Consider the following 15,374-nt stretch of genomic DNA (forward strand, 5'->3'; position numbering starts at 1 on the left):
TATTTTACAATTAACAACAAATATGTGTCAGTGGGGGGCCTGGGCCTTGTTGATGAGTCTAGCTGCAGACGGGTAGAAGCTGTTTTTGTGGCAAGAGGTTTTGGTCCTGATGGAACGCAGCCTCTTGCCAGAGGGGATAGTCTGAAACAGTTTGTGACTGGGATGGGAGGGGTCAAGTCAGTGTACCATCAAAATGATTATGAAACTGTTATTTTAAGATACAATTACTACATTATGTTGCTTTACGATTTATATATTACAGGTTATATAATACAGGATTCGCAAGTTTAGGACAGTGGTTTAAACTTGTGGATCCAATTTGAACTATGAAAGTGTATTTATGGTACCATGCTTAAATTATGGGGTTAAACTGTCTTTAGGATTTTGGATGTGACTCATAACAACACAAGAAGCATAAACAGAAGATACTTTGTGAAAATTCATAGTCCCCATGATAGTGAATAAAATTAGTTGGTCTAAAAAGGTCCTTCTTTTCTAACCTGTGCTTCACACAATCAAGAAAGATCTCACAGATTATGGAAATACTTTCTCAAACCCTTGCATAAAGTCAGTTTTAATTTCACATCTGAAAATGGGCACTGACACATACCTAACACACCACTTACTTCATGGGAATATGATGGGATTCAATTACGGTGGGAACCAGATGAATCTGCCGAGCTCATGTTTCATTTGGCCTGCGCCCATTGACAAGGCCCCTAGAAAAATCGAAAATGAAATGAGAAGTTCCAGACTAATTCACATTTGCGAATTAATCTGGCAATGCCAGGCTACGATTCTATGTTAACTTTCCAATATTAAGGCTTAAGTTTTGCAATGTAAGATTACACGAGTATTCATTGATCGGAACACACCCATCTTCGAACTGGGCCTTCATTCTCAACTACACCTGAAAAGGGAGTAGAACTCGTTATTGTAGTGGAATCATTGTAGTGGATCATGTCCACAAAACACTGTGTGTAATATCCAGTTATATCCAATCATTTTCACAAATGTCCACTCCAGCCACAGGAAGTGAAGATGCATGCTTCATCAGAAGAAATGTCTAACCATTTTCTGTTGCCTATCCAAGTGTCAAAATGGTAGGGCTCTGGAACTTACAAAAACATAATGGGTTGCAGCCACTATTAAGGTTTATTAATTTAATATGTATGCCTTAAAAAATCCTCAGCTCTGCTCCATTGAATATAGTTTATTTCTGTCTACCATCTTTATTATTGCTTTTGTATTACTGTATATTATCTGCTTAGCAGAAGGGAGTTAACTTACTTTCACTTTACAACCTGTTGTAATGTGGCAAATAGGCTAAACCTACCTTGACTGGTATATGGTAGTGCATATGGAGAATTCAAAAAGTCACAGCGGCTGTGTGTGTGTGTGTGTGTGTGTATATACAAAAGTTTGGAAATCATTTCTCTTCACACACTGACACACACATCAGCAAAGAGTAGCCTATAAGGGCAATCAAGCGACTTGATTTTTTCTGTTTACAGTATGTCAGAGAGAGATGATTGACTCATAATTGACCAATCGTGTCTTGGCGTCGAATGAGCGTTTGTCCAATCATAGGAGAGAAAGATAGTTGCCTCGCCCCCAAACTGAATGTTGAAAAAGAACGTCATTTGCCTCATACATTTAGCTTTAGCCAAAATTAGCCAGCTGTTGAAATCAGAGATATCGTGCCGAAACGAGTGTTTTTCTTTTCAACTAACAGCCTACCTAACCGTTATTGATTTGGTGCTCCCTGGTTTACAGTGCCAAACATGTATATAAAAGCTTTATTCCGATGCAGAGACATGCTGAAAGGAGAACTGGTCGTGTGAAATGCTGGCTAGCCTAATCAAAGCTAGCTGACGGGCCGAGAAACGAAAGTGGCTAACATTAACGAGAGATAAGCTTATCGCAACAAGCCGGGGTACTTTAACCTATCTGCCACTGAAGCCACAAGAAGAAGCAGTGATAGAGATAGTTCTTTACCTACAAAGTAAGTAACGTCTGGTACTTCGAATAAGCAACGTTTTTAATAACATTTCGCATACTAACATTGGCTAGTCACCCGCTAACGTGTAGACATCACTTTGACAACTGTGAACTTCGCTAGCTGGTTAGCTAGCAGCATTTTCAGTTAGAGACAACTGACTATAGCTTTTGTTATTAGAGATGAAAACCATTTTGGAAAATATATTTGTATTTATCTTGATGGTGGTGATTATGAAATTATCGGAAGTGCTGATGTTGCGCCAGGTTAGTTATTGACGTTACTTGTTTTAACCTTGTATTTTTCTGGACAATTTTCCAGTTTAACGTTTCATTTAATGTTACATCAATCTGCTAGTCTACAATTGATGGAATTAAGTGGTGTAAATAGTGATTGGCATATCAACCTTTGCTTATGCGCAATATTTGGTCAATAATGTTTTGTTGTGATAACATATTTGCAGCCCTCACATTGTAACTGATTACGTGCTTGTTTTCATTTTATATTGCTCTAGGTAAATAATTACGTTATGTGCCAATAAAGGTGCGTATGAAGTGCGACTCACCTGATGAGCTGGTTTAAGATACTGTAGTGTTTTTCTGGTGGGTGCTTGAAATACTGTTTTACCCTAAAGGGCCAAGAGAACATTATTTTTGATCTTATAAGCCTGTGGTGTAATTATGAGTTATTCATGTTTTTTATTCCCAACCATTAGCTGTGAGCGACCAGTACAAGTATTAACTTGTTTTGGTAGTTTTATTGGATTGTTGCTGTGCATGTGGTTGTGTTTAGCAGTGTGATTGTGTGACAGGGAGTTCCAGAAATGGCAGCATCATCAGTAGCATGTTTGTGTTGGCACCTTGATGTGAAATCCTGCACTAGCCATGCTGGTTTAGCCAATAACCACTGCAACTCTTTTGGCCCGTCCAAAGGCATTTATCTACAATCATTTATTGTGTCTTTTGTTTGAGTCACTTCACACACAGATATACGCTTGGATACTGTACAGTGTCATCTGACAAGCTCGGAATAACACAAAGATAAATTTGTCAAGTGACAAGAGGGGACAAGGGATGAACTTGTGAGCCTAATGTGTCTGAACTAGGGCTGCAACTAACAACTATTTTGATAGTCGATTAATCTATCGACTATTGAAACGAATAATCGACTATTTGGATTATGAATGGCAAAACGACACAATGCCTCTCATTTAGCTATTAGCCTTTAAATTAAACCTGAGGTTGTTTTAGGCATGTGCTAATTAACAGTCAAGACAATAAAATAAATACTGCATTCAAAAATGCATCTTTTAATGAACGCTTCTGCTGCAGCAACAGAAATTTCCACTGAAATCACATTCCTGATAAGCAGCTGATCTACTGTTTAGTGACGGAGCAGCTTTCGCCAGTACTGACCCTGTATACAAAGAAAGGAATAACTTCATGCATTACATTTGCCGAATTTACAAGAGGGGATCAACGATTTTGTTGTAGACAGCGTTTCACAACATTTATATAGTTTCCCCTAACTCAACAACTCACAAAACAATACAAAAGAATGTTGTATTTTTTTTTTTTTTTTTAAGGGAGTTTGGGGTGGATTACCCGCCGCCTCATGCACAGACAGGAGAACTGTTTTCTCTTTTTTAGAAAGTATGAAATTGTCCGGTGTTGTCTAATCTTGCGCACTCTGCAGCAACACGTTCTCCAGCTGGGAACGTCGCCATGAGTGATGCATCGTTTATGATTGTAAAGTCAGGGCACATCTAGAATGTGAACGCGGCCGTTGTGTATCATAATTATGTGCTACTCTCAGCGCCATTACTGTAACAATCAATCAAATTGACGAACTATATAGAAAACGTTTCAGCTCATAATGTGAAGTAACATGAAGCTAGCTCGCTAACGAGCTTACCGAGACGAGTCTTCATCATCCACAGAGACACAACTTTATGCGCCTCCTTTTCAGATGCTCATTTGTGATGAGGTAAAGCAAAACATCTGGAATGTTTGCTGGATTTTAGAATCCGGACTACTTAAAACCTGTCAAATACAGCATTTGTGGCTACAACTCAAGCAGGTTCACTGAAGTATCTGGACACATTTTACTGTCTATGGTGATATGGAAACACATTACACCTTTTCACCACATCTCACTGTTTCTCAGTGTTTGAGGTCTGGGAGTCAAATTGAAGGCATGCCAAGTTTCTGGATAGATAGCGGGTATATACATGTACATATGCTGTTCTTGTTGCAGAGAACCCATTCACAGTCCAGTATAACATGTTTACTTCCACCTCTTTGGGCATGGTCAGATAGACTCACTTCAGTCTGGTCAAGTAACGGCCCCAGCTTGCCTGACGCCACTGCACTGAGGATGACTGAAGCTGTCTGTTCAAAGAGCACTTGTTCTGGGAAATTGACTGCTTCTGATGCGACTTCAGTGATGAGTCATCAAAGAGGGGGATCTGCGACATCCCTGGCCTGTTCGTTCCACCTCCTCTAATATGTATAAATATTCAGGGCTACAACTGATTCCATTTTAATTCAAGTGTTGTATCACATACTCTTTCAAATGCAGCTGTGGCTAGTGGTTACTTAATCATAGGCAGCGCCAGGGGCGGGCTTATGGGGCTTAAGTCTTGAATGTTTTCTGCAAAGCCCTGAATCTTTAGTGTACATTGTGTATGCCATTTTTTGCAGTAAACCCTGATCATAACTCCATAAGAACCAATGTGTTTTTAAAGGAATTGTTGTAGTTGTAAAAGTTTTAAAAAGTGTTCACTGAAATTGAGAACTTCACCATAGTATAACAGTTGGCAGCGACATGTATGTGCGTTGTTTCTTCATGAACGTGTAGACAGATTGTAATATATAAACACAATGTAAGAAAGAATTCTAAACCCCGGATATGCACTAACACTAGAAAGGCCCTTTTGCCTTATCAGCAGAAAGATGATCCTCTGCCTAAATGGCAATATAAGCACATTAGTAGAAATTGATCTTTTTAAGATTTACCCACATGCGCTCCGTATTGGCTTTTTTTAACCAGAGATGTAAACGGCAAAGAGGAACATGGACATAGTATGTTCACTGCAGCTATTCTAATGCAATTTTATGGCATAGCTGAATTGATTTTTTTTCTAATTTGTTTTTAGCACTGGAAAGATGGTTCTCAGCCTCATGAAGCTCTTCTGATTGTCATTTGACTACTGATACTACTTGACTACTGGTTTACTTTTTACTTGGAAGTGTCATTAGTATCATTAGAGACTATGTCTGTATTTTTGTGTTAAACCTTTTTAGGTATATGTTTTAGGATGTAAATCTGAGAATTATACACAGTATTTTGGGCAAACCCTACACTTTGGAATAAAATGTCTTTTGTCCTCACTTTAAGGAAGGTTGTCATTGGTCAAGTGGGCTTGAACTAGAGCAGTGTCCAAAATCGTTCACTTGTATATTTTATAGTGGACAGTATACTGGGTCAGATCAGTATAACAATATTCGGACACTACTTTGGTCAGTCCTTCAGTCTTGTTTCAGTCTGTGAAGTGCATAATAGAAGTTGCTGCTTTAGTCAGCAGTTAGTTTCCACTACTTATTACATTGTGGGATAAATTTAATATAATAATAATTCTCACCAGACACCAGGTAACACAAGACAAACTTTTTAGATAATTTTAGATAAAGTTCTTGTCTTCGTTACAGAGCACAAGTTACATTTAATGCCAATCAGCCATACTCGCTGCTGTACCACAGAATGACCCAACCAGTGTGACTGCTGTACCACCTGTACTTGTAGGATGACAGCTTTTGTCTGGAACCAGTATCCCCTTCTGAACCTTTGTATTTTTCTTTTGGGAAGCACATGCAAACCATACATGTGTTGATTATTGGGAATTTCACTCTGCTACTCTGTCTGTTGCACTGCAGCACCTGGCTTCTACTACACCACCATGCTACCTTTCCAGTCTGCCTATTCTCAAGGTATCATGTTGACTCATTGTATTCTGATCATATTTTGTTGATTTATTGCTCATTTGCTACGTGGCCCCAAACACGGTCCATTGTTCGTGTCGGTTACCTGTCATCTACCCGCCAAATACAGTGTTGATTGTACAGTATTAAATCACCTACTGTAAGCCGCATGTCACCAAACAAGAATCAGGAGAGAGAGAGAGAGAGAGAGAGAGAGAGAGAGAGAGAGAGAGAGAGAGAGAGATCATGTTAGTGGTAGTTCACTGCTGTGTGCAAACTGGTCTGTGTTTGACAGGCTAATCTGGCCCTGTGTGGATCCCATCAGCAGCTGACTGCTAAATTGAGTTAGCTTGTTAAAGCTACCCTGCTTGTCTGAAGTCTGAGACCTGTGGGCCTGTCTGTAAGCCAGCTTTTAACTTTGACTCTCAAACAGCGTCAGCCATTGACTTCTTCATCTTGCCATGTGTGAGATGTGAGGAGAAACAATTGTTATGCGATTAAATCAGAGTGAGATCAGTTTTGCCACCTTTTGTTTGAGAAATGCACATGCGCTCAGTAAATGGCCACATGAACGTACGCAAACACACACATTGGTATGGCCCTACAGTCGTCACACACTGCTGCAACAACCAACACCTACTGCTTCTGTTGCTATGGCAGCTACTCAGACATCACTCCCCCAAGTTCTCAGTGGTCATATCAGTGCGTTGAAGTTATGTATGCTGGGGTTATTATTAGAGGTGCTCCAATGAGGATTTTTTGAGCCGATTGCTGAAAGCAGTATCGGCCGATACCGATCACCGAGTCTATCTGAAACCTTTCATTTATCATGTTGCATTATACAGTATACTGTGTATTTTATTTAATTAGTCCTAAAATAATGTATTAAGTGTTAAAATTAACAGATGATAAAGTATCATGAAATGATTTTATTGCCAACAAATTCCACTCAATCTGTCTTAGAGACTTAAACTATAGCAGCCTTCACCTGGTTACTGCGAACATCTTGTAGCTTTCCTGAGGGATAAACTACAAAAACATAACAAACTGCTTCTTTATAAATTTACTTCAACCTCAATCAAACTGAAACAAAAAAGCCAAAATATTTAAGAGATAAAGGAGCACAGGCATCATGAGTCGATGATAAACTCCGCTTTTAGTTCTGGAAAGCTCAGGGAGGTTCTGTGGGCTTTAGGGGTTGGAGAGAGGAGTAGAGAGGGGAAGAGTGGGCTACAGAGAGGAGTCATAACTGACAATGAGATTAGGGAAATTTTAATAAATAGTACAATGTTAATTCCATATTATACTGTTACTATATATTGTTAATATTACTTAGTTACTATATTATTATAATTTCATATGGTTCACCACTAGTATAGGCCTAATATTATTTCAGTGGCTTGTATTCATTTTTAATCCTTGAGCAAGAAGCGCAGTCTACATCTTTTACATAGGCCTCCTGCCACCGGCTTTACCAGAGGAGAAAGTAGCAAACACTTTAAATATGGCCAGCAGGTTTTCATTTGATTTTATAAAGGTTAAAAATACAGGAGATTCACGGGGAAACATTTAAACGGGAGAATCCCGGGGAAAACGGCAGGGTTGACATGAGGAGTAGAGAGAGGGAGTGGGGTAATGTGAGGCTACATCCACACTACTACGTTTTTTTTTTATTAAACAGTTTTATAACGAATAAGATCTTATCTGTCCACACCAGCGTTTTAGCTGCGTATCAGAGTTGATCTCAGTCTATGTTAAAACGACACATCTAGAGGCCGTTCAGGTAACCTACACTGGGCATACGCATGCCGGTGTAAACACGAAGCAGATGGTCACCGAGAGTTGAAAAATGTTCAACTTTTGGAAAAACGCTGCACTCGTCACTGTCACTTTTTACCCAGCCGTCCAATCACAGTTTAGGAGGGGCGGAACAAACACCACACCGAGCACATCCGATGTTGAACGAAACGATGTGTTTCCTCGCCCGCAAAATCTCATGAATCCACGTACGGAGAGGAGAGTCTGTGCAATCATGTTTCAGCCTTCTCTTTATGCAGAGCAAGTAGGCCTACGTACTTTGTGGTGCCATTTTTACATTCAGTAAAATTAAGGAGGCTATGTATGTATCATAGCAACCACAGCAGCTCGAAAAAAAAACACTGCCTCCAAAATGCACCCTAGCGCTCCCAGCTAAGCGTTTTCAGAAGAGCAGGTGGCGTTTTCAGCTGGCAAAAAACGCTTTAGTGGACACGGGCCCTTAGCGCCCAGCACGGAAAAGACGCTCAGCGCCTCGTCACGCTCCTGCCGTTTTTACCAGCTTGGAAAAACGCGGCGCTCCCATTGGAATGAATTGAAAAAAGACACTGCCGTCAGGGGAAAAACAAAACGCTTTGGTGGACACGGGCCCTATGTGTTATTTACACAGCACATACAGGTGAAACTTGAAAAATTAGCATATTGTACAAAAGTTCAGTTATTTCAGTAATTCAACTTAAAAGGTGAAACTAATATTAGACTCATTACATGCAAAGTGAGATATTTCAAGCCTTTATTTGATATAATTTTGATTATTGCGTACAGCTTATGAAAACCCCAAATTCAAAATCTCAGAAAATTAGAAGATTACATGAAATCAAAAAAATACAGAAATGTAAAAAGTAATCATGCATATGTACTCACTACTTGGTTTGGGCCCCTTTTGCATGAATTACTGCCTCAGTGCAGCGTGGCATGGATGCTATCAGCCTGTGGCACTGCTGAGGTGTTATGGAAGACCAGGATGCTTCAATAGCATTGCTATTTTGTAGCGATGCTTCAAAATCTGCATTGTTTGGTCTCATGTCTTTCATCTTTCTCTTGGCAATGCCCCATAGATTCTCTATGGGGTTCAGGTCAGGCGAGTTTGCTGGCCAATCAAGCACAGTAATCCCATGGTCATTGAACCAGGTTTTGGTACTTTTGGCAGTGTGGGCAGCTGCCAAGTCCTGCTGGAAAATGAAGTCAGCATCTCCATAAAGCTCATCTGCTGAAAGAAGCATAAAGTGCTCTAAAATGTCCTGGTAGACTCTGGACTTAATAAAGCACAGCGAGAAACAGACCAGTTCTTTTTTTTCTTTAGCCCAGGTAAGACGCTTCTGACGTTGTTTGTTGTTCAGGAGCGTCTTGACAAGAGGATTACGACATTTGAAGCCCATGTCCAGGACCCGTCTGTGTGTGGTGGCTCTTGATGCAGTAACTCCAGCCTCAGTCCACTCCTTGTGAAGCTACCCCACACATTTGAATGGCCTTTACCTGACAATCCTCTCAGGCTACGGTCATCTCTGCTGCTTGTGCACCTTTTTCTTCCACACTCTTCCCTTCCATTTAACTTTCCATTAATGTGCCTTGATACAGCACTTTGAGAACATCCAACTTCTTTTGCAATTACCTTTTTGAGGCTTTCCCTCCTTGTGGAGGGTGTCAGTGATGGTTTTCTGCACAACGGTCAGGTCAGCAGTCTTCCCCATGATTGTGAATTCCACTGAAACAGACAGAGACCAATTAAAGGCTCAAGAACCCTTTGCAGGTGTTTTGGATTAGTTAGCTGATTAGAGTGTGACACTTTGAGCCTACAATACTGAACCTTTTCACAATGTTCTAATTTTCTGTGATTTTGAATTTGGGGTTTTCATAAGCTGTACGCAATAATCATCAAAATTATATCAAATAAAGGCTTGAAATATCTCACTTTGCATGTAATGAGTCTATATAATATCAATATTTTTCAATAAATTGTATCAAAATGAGAAATTCCAGTATAGTCAAAGCCCTAGGGTGCAGTGTTTCCCACACATAGGCAGGCCGCCCAAGTAAAGCCTAATACGTTATAAGATGTGGACACGGTGGATATTTTACAAGCACAATCCAGGTTAAACAACAGTGAACACACTGGTGCAGATGTCACTTGGTACCACTTTGGTTTTGTTTTGATAGGCTTCTTCATTAACAAGCCTCCCCCGCATGTAGCGCACCTGCAGCTGAAAACGCGGGTGGAAATTGCAAGTTCTGTATCATTTTGGCAACGGGGGTACACTAAAATAAAGGTGGCGAATGATGTAGAATTAAAATGGTTCAAGAAGAAACAACCTAAACCACTAGAAATAGTAGCCTCCCTCCACGCCCGCCCGCCCAGGTAGTCATTCTGTGGAAAACACTGATATGTGTGGTTGCTGCACAGGTGAAAGAGCACATGATTTGGTTTGGTGATTGTGCACATGGCTTTGATATGTGCTCAGTAATATGTTGAATGTGTCTGTGAATGCATTTGTTGTCAAGGTAATGATTCAAGTGGTTTGCACTAGTGAAGCTTCCCAGCCCTTTGATGTGTGTGTGTGTCTCTAATGATATGCAAAACAAAACACACCTGTTTTGTCTCAATTAAATTAACTGGGAGAATGGAAGTCACATAAACTAATGGTACTAATGATCCATCAGTAAACAACAAATACTAGTCATGATTCTGTACCACTGACTTTGTGGTACCAGGCAGAGGGTAAACGATAAATGTTTTTGTCAGTTTTGGAATTGATATCTTAATAAATAAATTGGATAACCCAGACTGTCAAACGCAGCGTGTGGTCAGTTGTTTGCAGTGTTACCCATAAAAACTTAATAGTAATAATAATTGGAATTAGATCATTGCTATAGCCTTGAAACAATCTGATGGTGATTTATTATAACTATTAATAGACAAATAATTGCATAAGCAGTTTTAAAGCAAGTTATAGAATAATTCTTAACCTTTTTGAACTCTGAAGACTTAAATCTCATTGGCATACAACTGTCATTTAAGTTTTGACTGACATTAGGGTGAGTGGATAACCTGTTTTACTTAATTCATTTATTTCTAATTTGGGTAAAGTATTCATATTTGACATGCTAAACTGAATCGGTCTGAAGCAACCTCTAGTGCAGATTGTGTCAATATACAAAGAATTTGCAGTAGCATTCAGATATAGTCTAGAATAGCTAACTATTTAGTAAGAAGTTGTATGTGTGGTTTTTAGCTAATAACTATAATAGCTTATTATAATTAAGCTAGATTCTGTTTTTTCACTTACTTACCTGCACAACTGTGTTTGCTAGTCTGCTGTTGTAGGCTGGGTTTGTGTGCATCACACACTAATCTGAGCCAATAATGTGTCAACTACAAACATACATGGCGGTTAAAGCTTTGTGATTTGCAGATATCAGAAGCTAAGTTAAACTGCATATTCCAAGTCTAAGTTATACCCCAAATACTTTATTTACAATCATTATGAAGACTGCTTACTACGGCAGCTGCTTAGCGAAAACAGCACATTAGCAGCACAACAGGAAGAGCCTCAAACCGCTCTGAATGTAGTACTTGATCCGTTAAACCACAGCACTGCGAAGTGCAAGCTGTCATGTGGGCGTTGTAGACAGTGGTATTAGTTAAGACTGATGGATCTGTTCTGTCAGACACATGTGAGACTTATGTCTAAAAATGGCTGCCTATATGCTTCTATGTAGATGGGAATGACTTTGTTCAACTCATGTAATTGACTCTTCTTCACCAATTTACCTATCGCTATGTTCTGATTTTAGACCTAAAATCATAGGTTCACAGAAATATGAGATGGTGGGAAACCGGGCAGTTTTTTATTTAAAAAGAATTTAACATCAAACCTTAACTACGTGTACATTAAGAGACCGGAACCTTGACTATACCTACAACTTATTTGTAAGTAGCATTTATTGATATTTTCAGGAATTAAGTTAAGAGCACAATTTGAGAGGCCATTAAGTAGTGTCACAATCAATAAAATTGTATAAGTTCATATTCTCACATTATGTAACAAATTAACACAGGCTGGGTACAGAATTTCTTTCCCCCATTAAGCAGTCTGATAGTGCTGCTGTTCATTTAGCTAATGCAGGTGCATTTATGGACCGATAAGACATCCTCTCGACCACTCCGTGGAGTTTGTTAATGCTGTTAGTAGCCAGTTCTGGCTGGCCAAAGAAGCTTTTAAGCTTGCTCCTTCGTCTCTTTAAGCATAAACCAAAGCGGCTGTGCTATTTCTGGATATGATGAGCAATGATCACTGGTTGGATTATTTCTTTGGTCCTATTAAGTAAACTGTAAAGAAACACAAACACACTTCCAAAGTCTCTTACAATCTTGTTAAAAATCTGTGGGACATTTGCAGGGTTTACATTTTCATACTCCAAAGATTTAGTTCTGTAATCTGTTTTTGTTGGCTGAGAAGGCATACCCCCACTATACTTTTTAGTGGATGCCTAATTTATGTTCACAACCTAATTCAACAACTTGAAAAGGAAACTTGTGCAGTTGTAAGTAGGTAGATTGTTTTTCTGTGACAGTGTTTGCATTTTTAAGTTATAATTTAAATATATTTCATAACTTAATATGTTTGTTTTTTTTGTTTTTTTTAACTGCTTTATGAAAACCCTTTAGTCTCAGAGAGATTCATTGCCAGCTGAGTCTGATCCTTTTTATCCATGCAGAGCAACATGAACATATGCTTTATTTTGTCATTTAAATGTCAGACAGTTAAAGGTAAACTGACTAAAGGCTTAACATCAAGAAACAGAAGTTATTAAATTAGGAGGAAGAGCAGCAACAGATTAAAGTAAAGTATTGGTCCTTATGGAAATTAAGAACGTTGCAGGGTAAAATCTAAAAATATTAGCACACAACTAACAAATTAAAATAAGCAGGATACAGAAGCAGAAATAGTACAAACACTGCAACCAAATTGTTGTTTTGCAATATGTCCATCAATTAACCAAGACATAACTCCATATCTGCAGGCATGTGAACTCTGATGTTTGTTTGTGGTTATTTGTTACAAATCGTACCTCTCTCATGTAAATACACTCATACTTGATTGGGAAGTCTAGTGTTTAAGTTCAATTTAGGTGTGCCAGTAAACAACCCAGTTGAGCCAGCAATGTATAATACCAGGGCCCAGTCACTGGTTGGGTAGGATAAGTTAGGTTAAACATTATTGTCCCTGAAGGGAAATTTGGCTTGGGCACAGTGCGTTGTTGCTTCATAAAAAAAGATCATAAAAGGGATCACATTACATCAACAAGAATCAGAGAAGCATTGACATAGAGTACTTCACAAGAGGAAAACATAAAAACAAAAGAAAAAGGACATTGTTGATAACATGGTGCCATGGATTAGGGTGCAAGAGCTAAAGTGCGAGTGTGGTCATTGCACATTGCTCTATTGCACCAAGATTACAAGATCTGGTACATCTAAATTGAATGAAGCAATAATTAACGTTATTACCTTCATCTGTGTCAAAAAATGTGAGGGAAATTTAGCTTTTTGTCGAAATAGTAGCCCAATTTCCTGACTGCTAAAAATATAGTTTATAGTGTTATATTATGGAATTTGTGGAATTTGAGCACAGCTTTGAAACGGTTATGAAAATGCATTTGGTGAGCACGAGGCATCAGATGTGTCCTAAAATCTACCAAACCAGACAATCTTGAGGGTTAACATGTTAAACTCTGTATCATTATTAGAGTCAGAATTCTGGTATGGTGTCAAGATAATACAGGCCTGCAGTGACTGAACTGTTTAATTCAAATTCAGTGTCTGTTTTTTTTCCTTTTTTTTTTTTTAAAAACCCTTGTCTGTCTCTCTTTATTTATTTATTTTTTTCTCCCCCAGGTAGCAGTGGGTCTCTCTAGGGCAGAGCTATGGGTGCGTTCCTGGACAAGCCCAAGACAGAGAAGCACAACTCGCATGGTGAGGGCAATGGCCTGCGCTATGGGCTGAGTTCCATGCAGGGCTGGCGGGTGGAGATGGAGGATGCTCACACAGCTGTGTTGGGACTTCCTGCTCCTGGCATGACTGACTGGTCCTTTTTTGCTGTGTACGATGGTCACGCTGGCTCAAGGGTTGCCAACTACTGCTCTAAGCATCTTCTGGAGCACATAATCAGTGCTAGTTTAGGGACTAAAGTCTCACATGCAGGTTCAGACAGCTCATCCAGTGACCCTCCAGTATCGGGTCCTCCTACAGTGGAAGCTGTAAAAGGTGGGATCCGGACAGGCTTCCTGAGGATTGATGAGCACATGCGCAGCTTCTCTGACCTCCGAAATGGCATGGACCGTAGTGGCTCCACAGCAGTGGGAGTCCTCCTGTCACCCGATCATTTCTTCTTCATTAACTGTGGTGATTCTCGAGCAGTTCTATACCGCAATTCACATGTGTGCTTCTCCACACTCGACCACAAGCCTTGCAACCCACGTGAGAGAGAGCGTATCCAGAATGCCGGTGGCTCAGTGATGATTCAGAGGGTTAATGGCTCACTGGCCGTATCGAGGGCTTTGGGGGACTACGATTACAAGTGCGTGGATGGGAAGGGCCCCACAGAGCAGCTGGTCAGCCCCGAACCAGCAGTGTTTGACATGGTTCGGGCCCCAGAACAGGATCAGTTTGTGATCCTGGCCTGTGATGGCATCTGGGATGTCATGTCTAATGAGGAGCTGTGCGAGTTTGTGAAATCTAGGCTTGAGGTGTCTGATGACCTAGAGAGAGTGTGCAATGAAGTAGTGGACACCTGCCTGCACAAGGTGTGTACAAATTAGATTTTGAGCATGACCTTTGTGTGTTTTTTGCTGTAATTAGCATGGAGATTGAAATGTGTGGAATCTGGCCATAATCAAGTCCTCCAAGAAACCAGTTTTCCACAGATTACTTTCTAAAATGATTGCATCACCAAGAAGGTAATTTAAATTCCCTGCCCCATTGAGACCTACATGATGTAAAAACGTACAGAAATGTATAATGTACATACAGTGCCAAAAAGATAGATATATATATTTTTTTTATCTGACAGCAACTAGTTGCAATAGCTTTGATGACCTAGGCACATAACTAAATGGTACCTCAAATAAGAAAGGAGGAGGAAGTGAAATTAGTTGGGATTTTTAATTTGTCTTGTTCTAAAACTGCCCAAGAGTGCAAGTTCAAGCTTTTAATTTGAAACGATAATATTAAAGAGGACATATTATGCTTTTTTTTTGGCTTTTTCCCTCTCCTTTATTGAGTTATATCTTTTTTTGGGCAAGTAATAGGTCTGCAAAGAGAAAAAGACCAAAGTCCAAGTGCTCAGTTATAACTTTATGGATGAAAGATACATTTGTTACAGATTAATAACTCACCACTCTTGCTCCAGTACATGTTGCTAAGATGGTATGGGGAACATATACAGCTTGAACCAAAGCCATGTTTACTGGCTTCTCACTGCCCTTCCCTGCTTCTGATTGGCTAGTAGTCCTTAACTAGGAACTGTGCATGTGCAATTCCCTACAAAGATCATGTAGAGGCAAGATGCATCACTCCATAG

The 15,374-nt window shown here is 39.7% G+C and overlaps 1 protein-coding gene across 3 annotated transcripts in view; it reads left to right on the forward strand.

Moving 5' to 3' along the window:
* The first annotated feature begins 1,643 nt into the window (after window positions 1–1,643).
* The window catches only part of ppm1ba (protein phosphatase, Mg2+/Mn2+ dependent, 1Ba), a 29,046-nt gene continuing 15,315 nt past the window's right edge, over window positions 1,644–15,374 (forward strand). Inside the window, exons 1-2 of one of the 3 annotated variants that reach the window (XM_046070485.1) lie at window positions 1,644–2,005; window positions 13,691–14,598. In XM_046070485.1, the coding sequence (XP_045926441.1) occupies window positions 13,720–14,598 (879 nt within the window). In that variant the 5' untranslated portion in view covers window positions 1,644–2,005; window positions 13,691–13,719. The remainder of the gene's footprint in view (window positions 2,006–13,690; window positions 14,599–15,374) is intronic. The other 2 variants (XM_046070486.1, XM_046070487.1) reach the window with 2 other exon arrangements.

Source organism: Micropterus dolomieu, linkage group LG15, assembly GCF_021292245.1.
Source record: "Micropterus dolomieu isolate WLL.071019.BEF.003 ecotype Adirondacks linkage group LG15, ASM2129224v1, whole genome shotgun sequence".
Lineage (NCBI taxonomy): Eukaryota > Metazoa > Chordata > Actinopteri > Centrarchiformes > Centrarchidae > Micropterus > Micropterus dolomieu.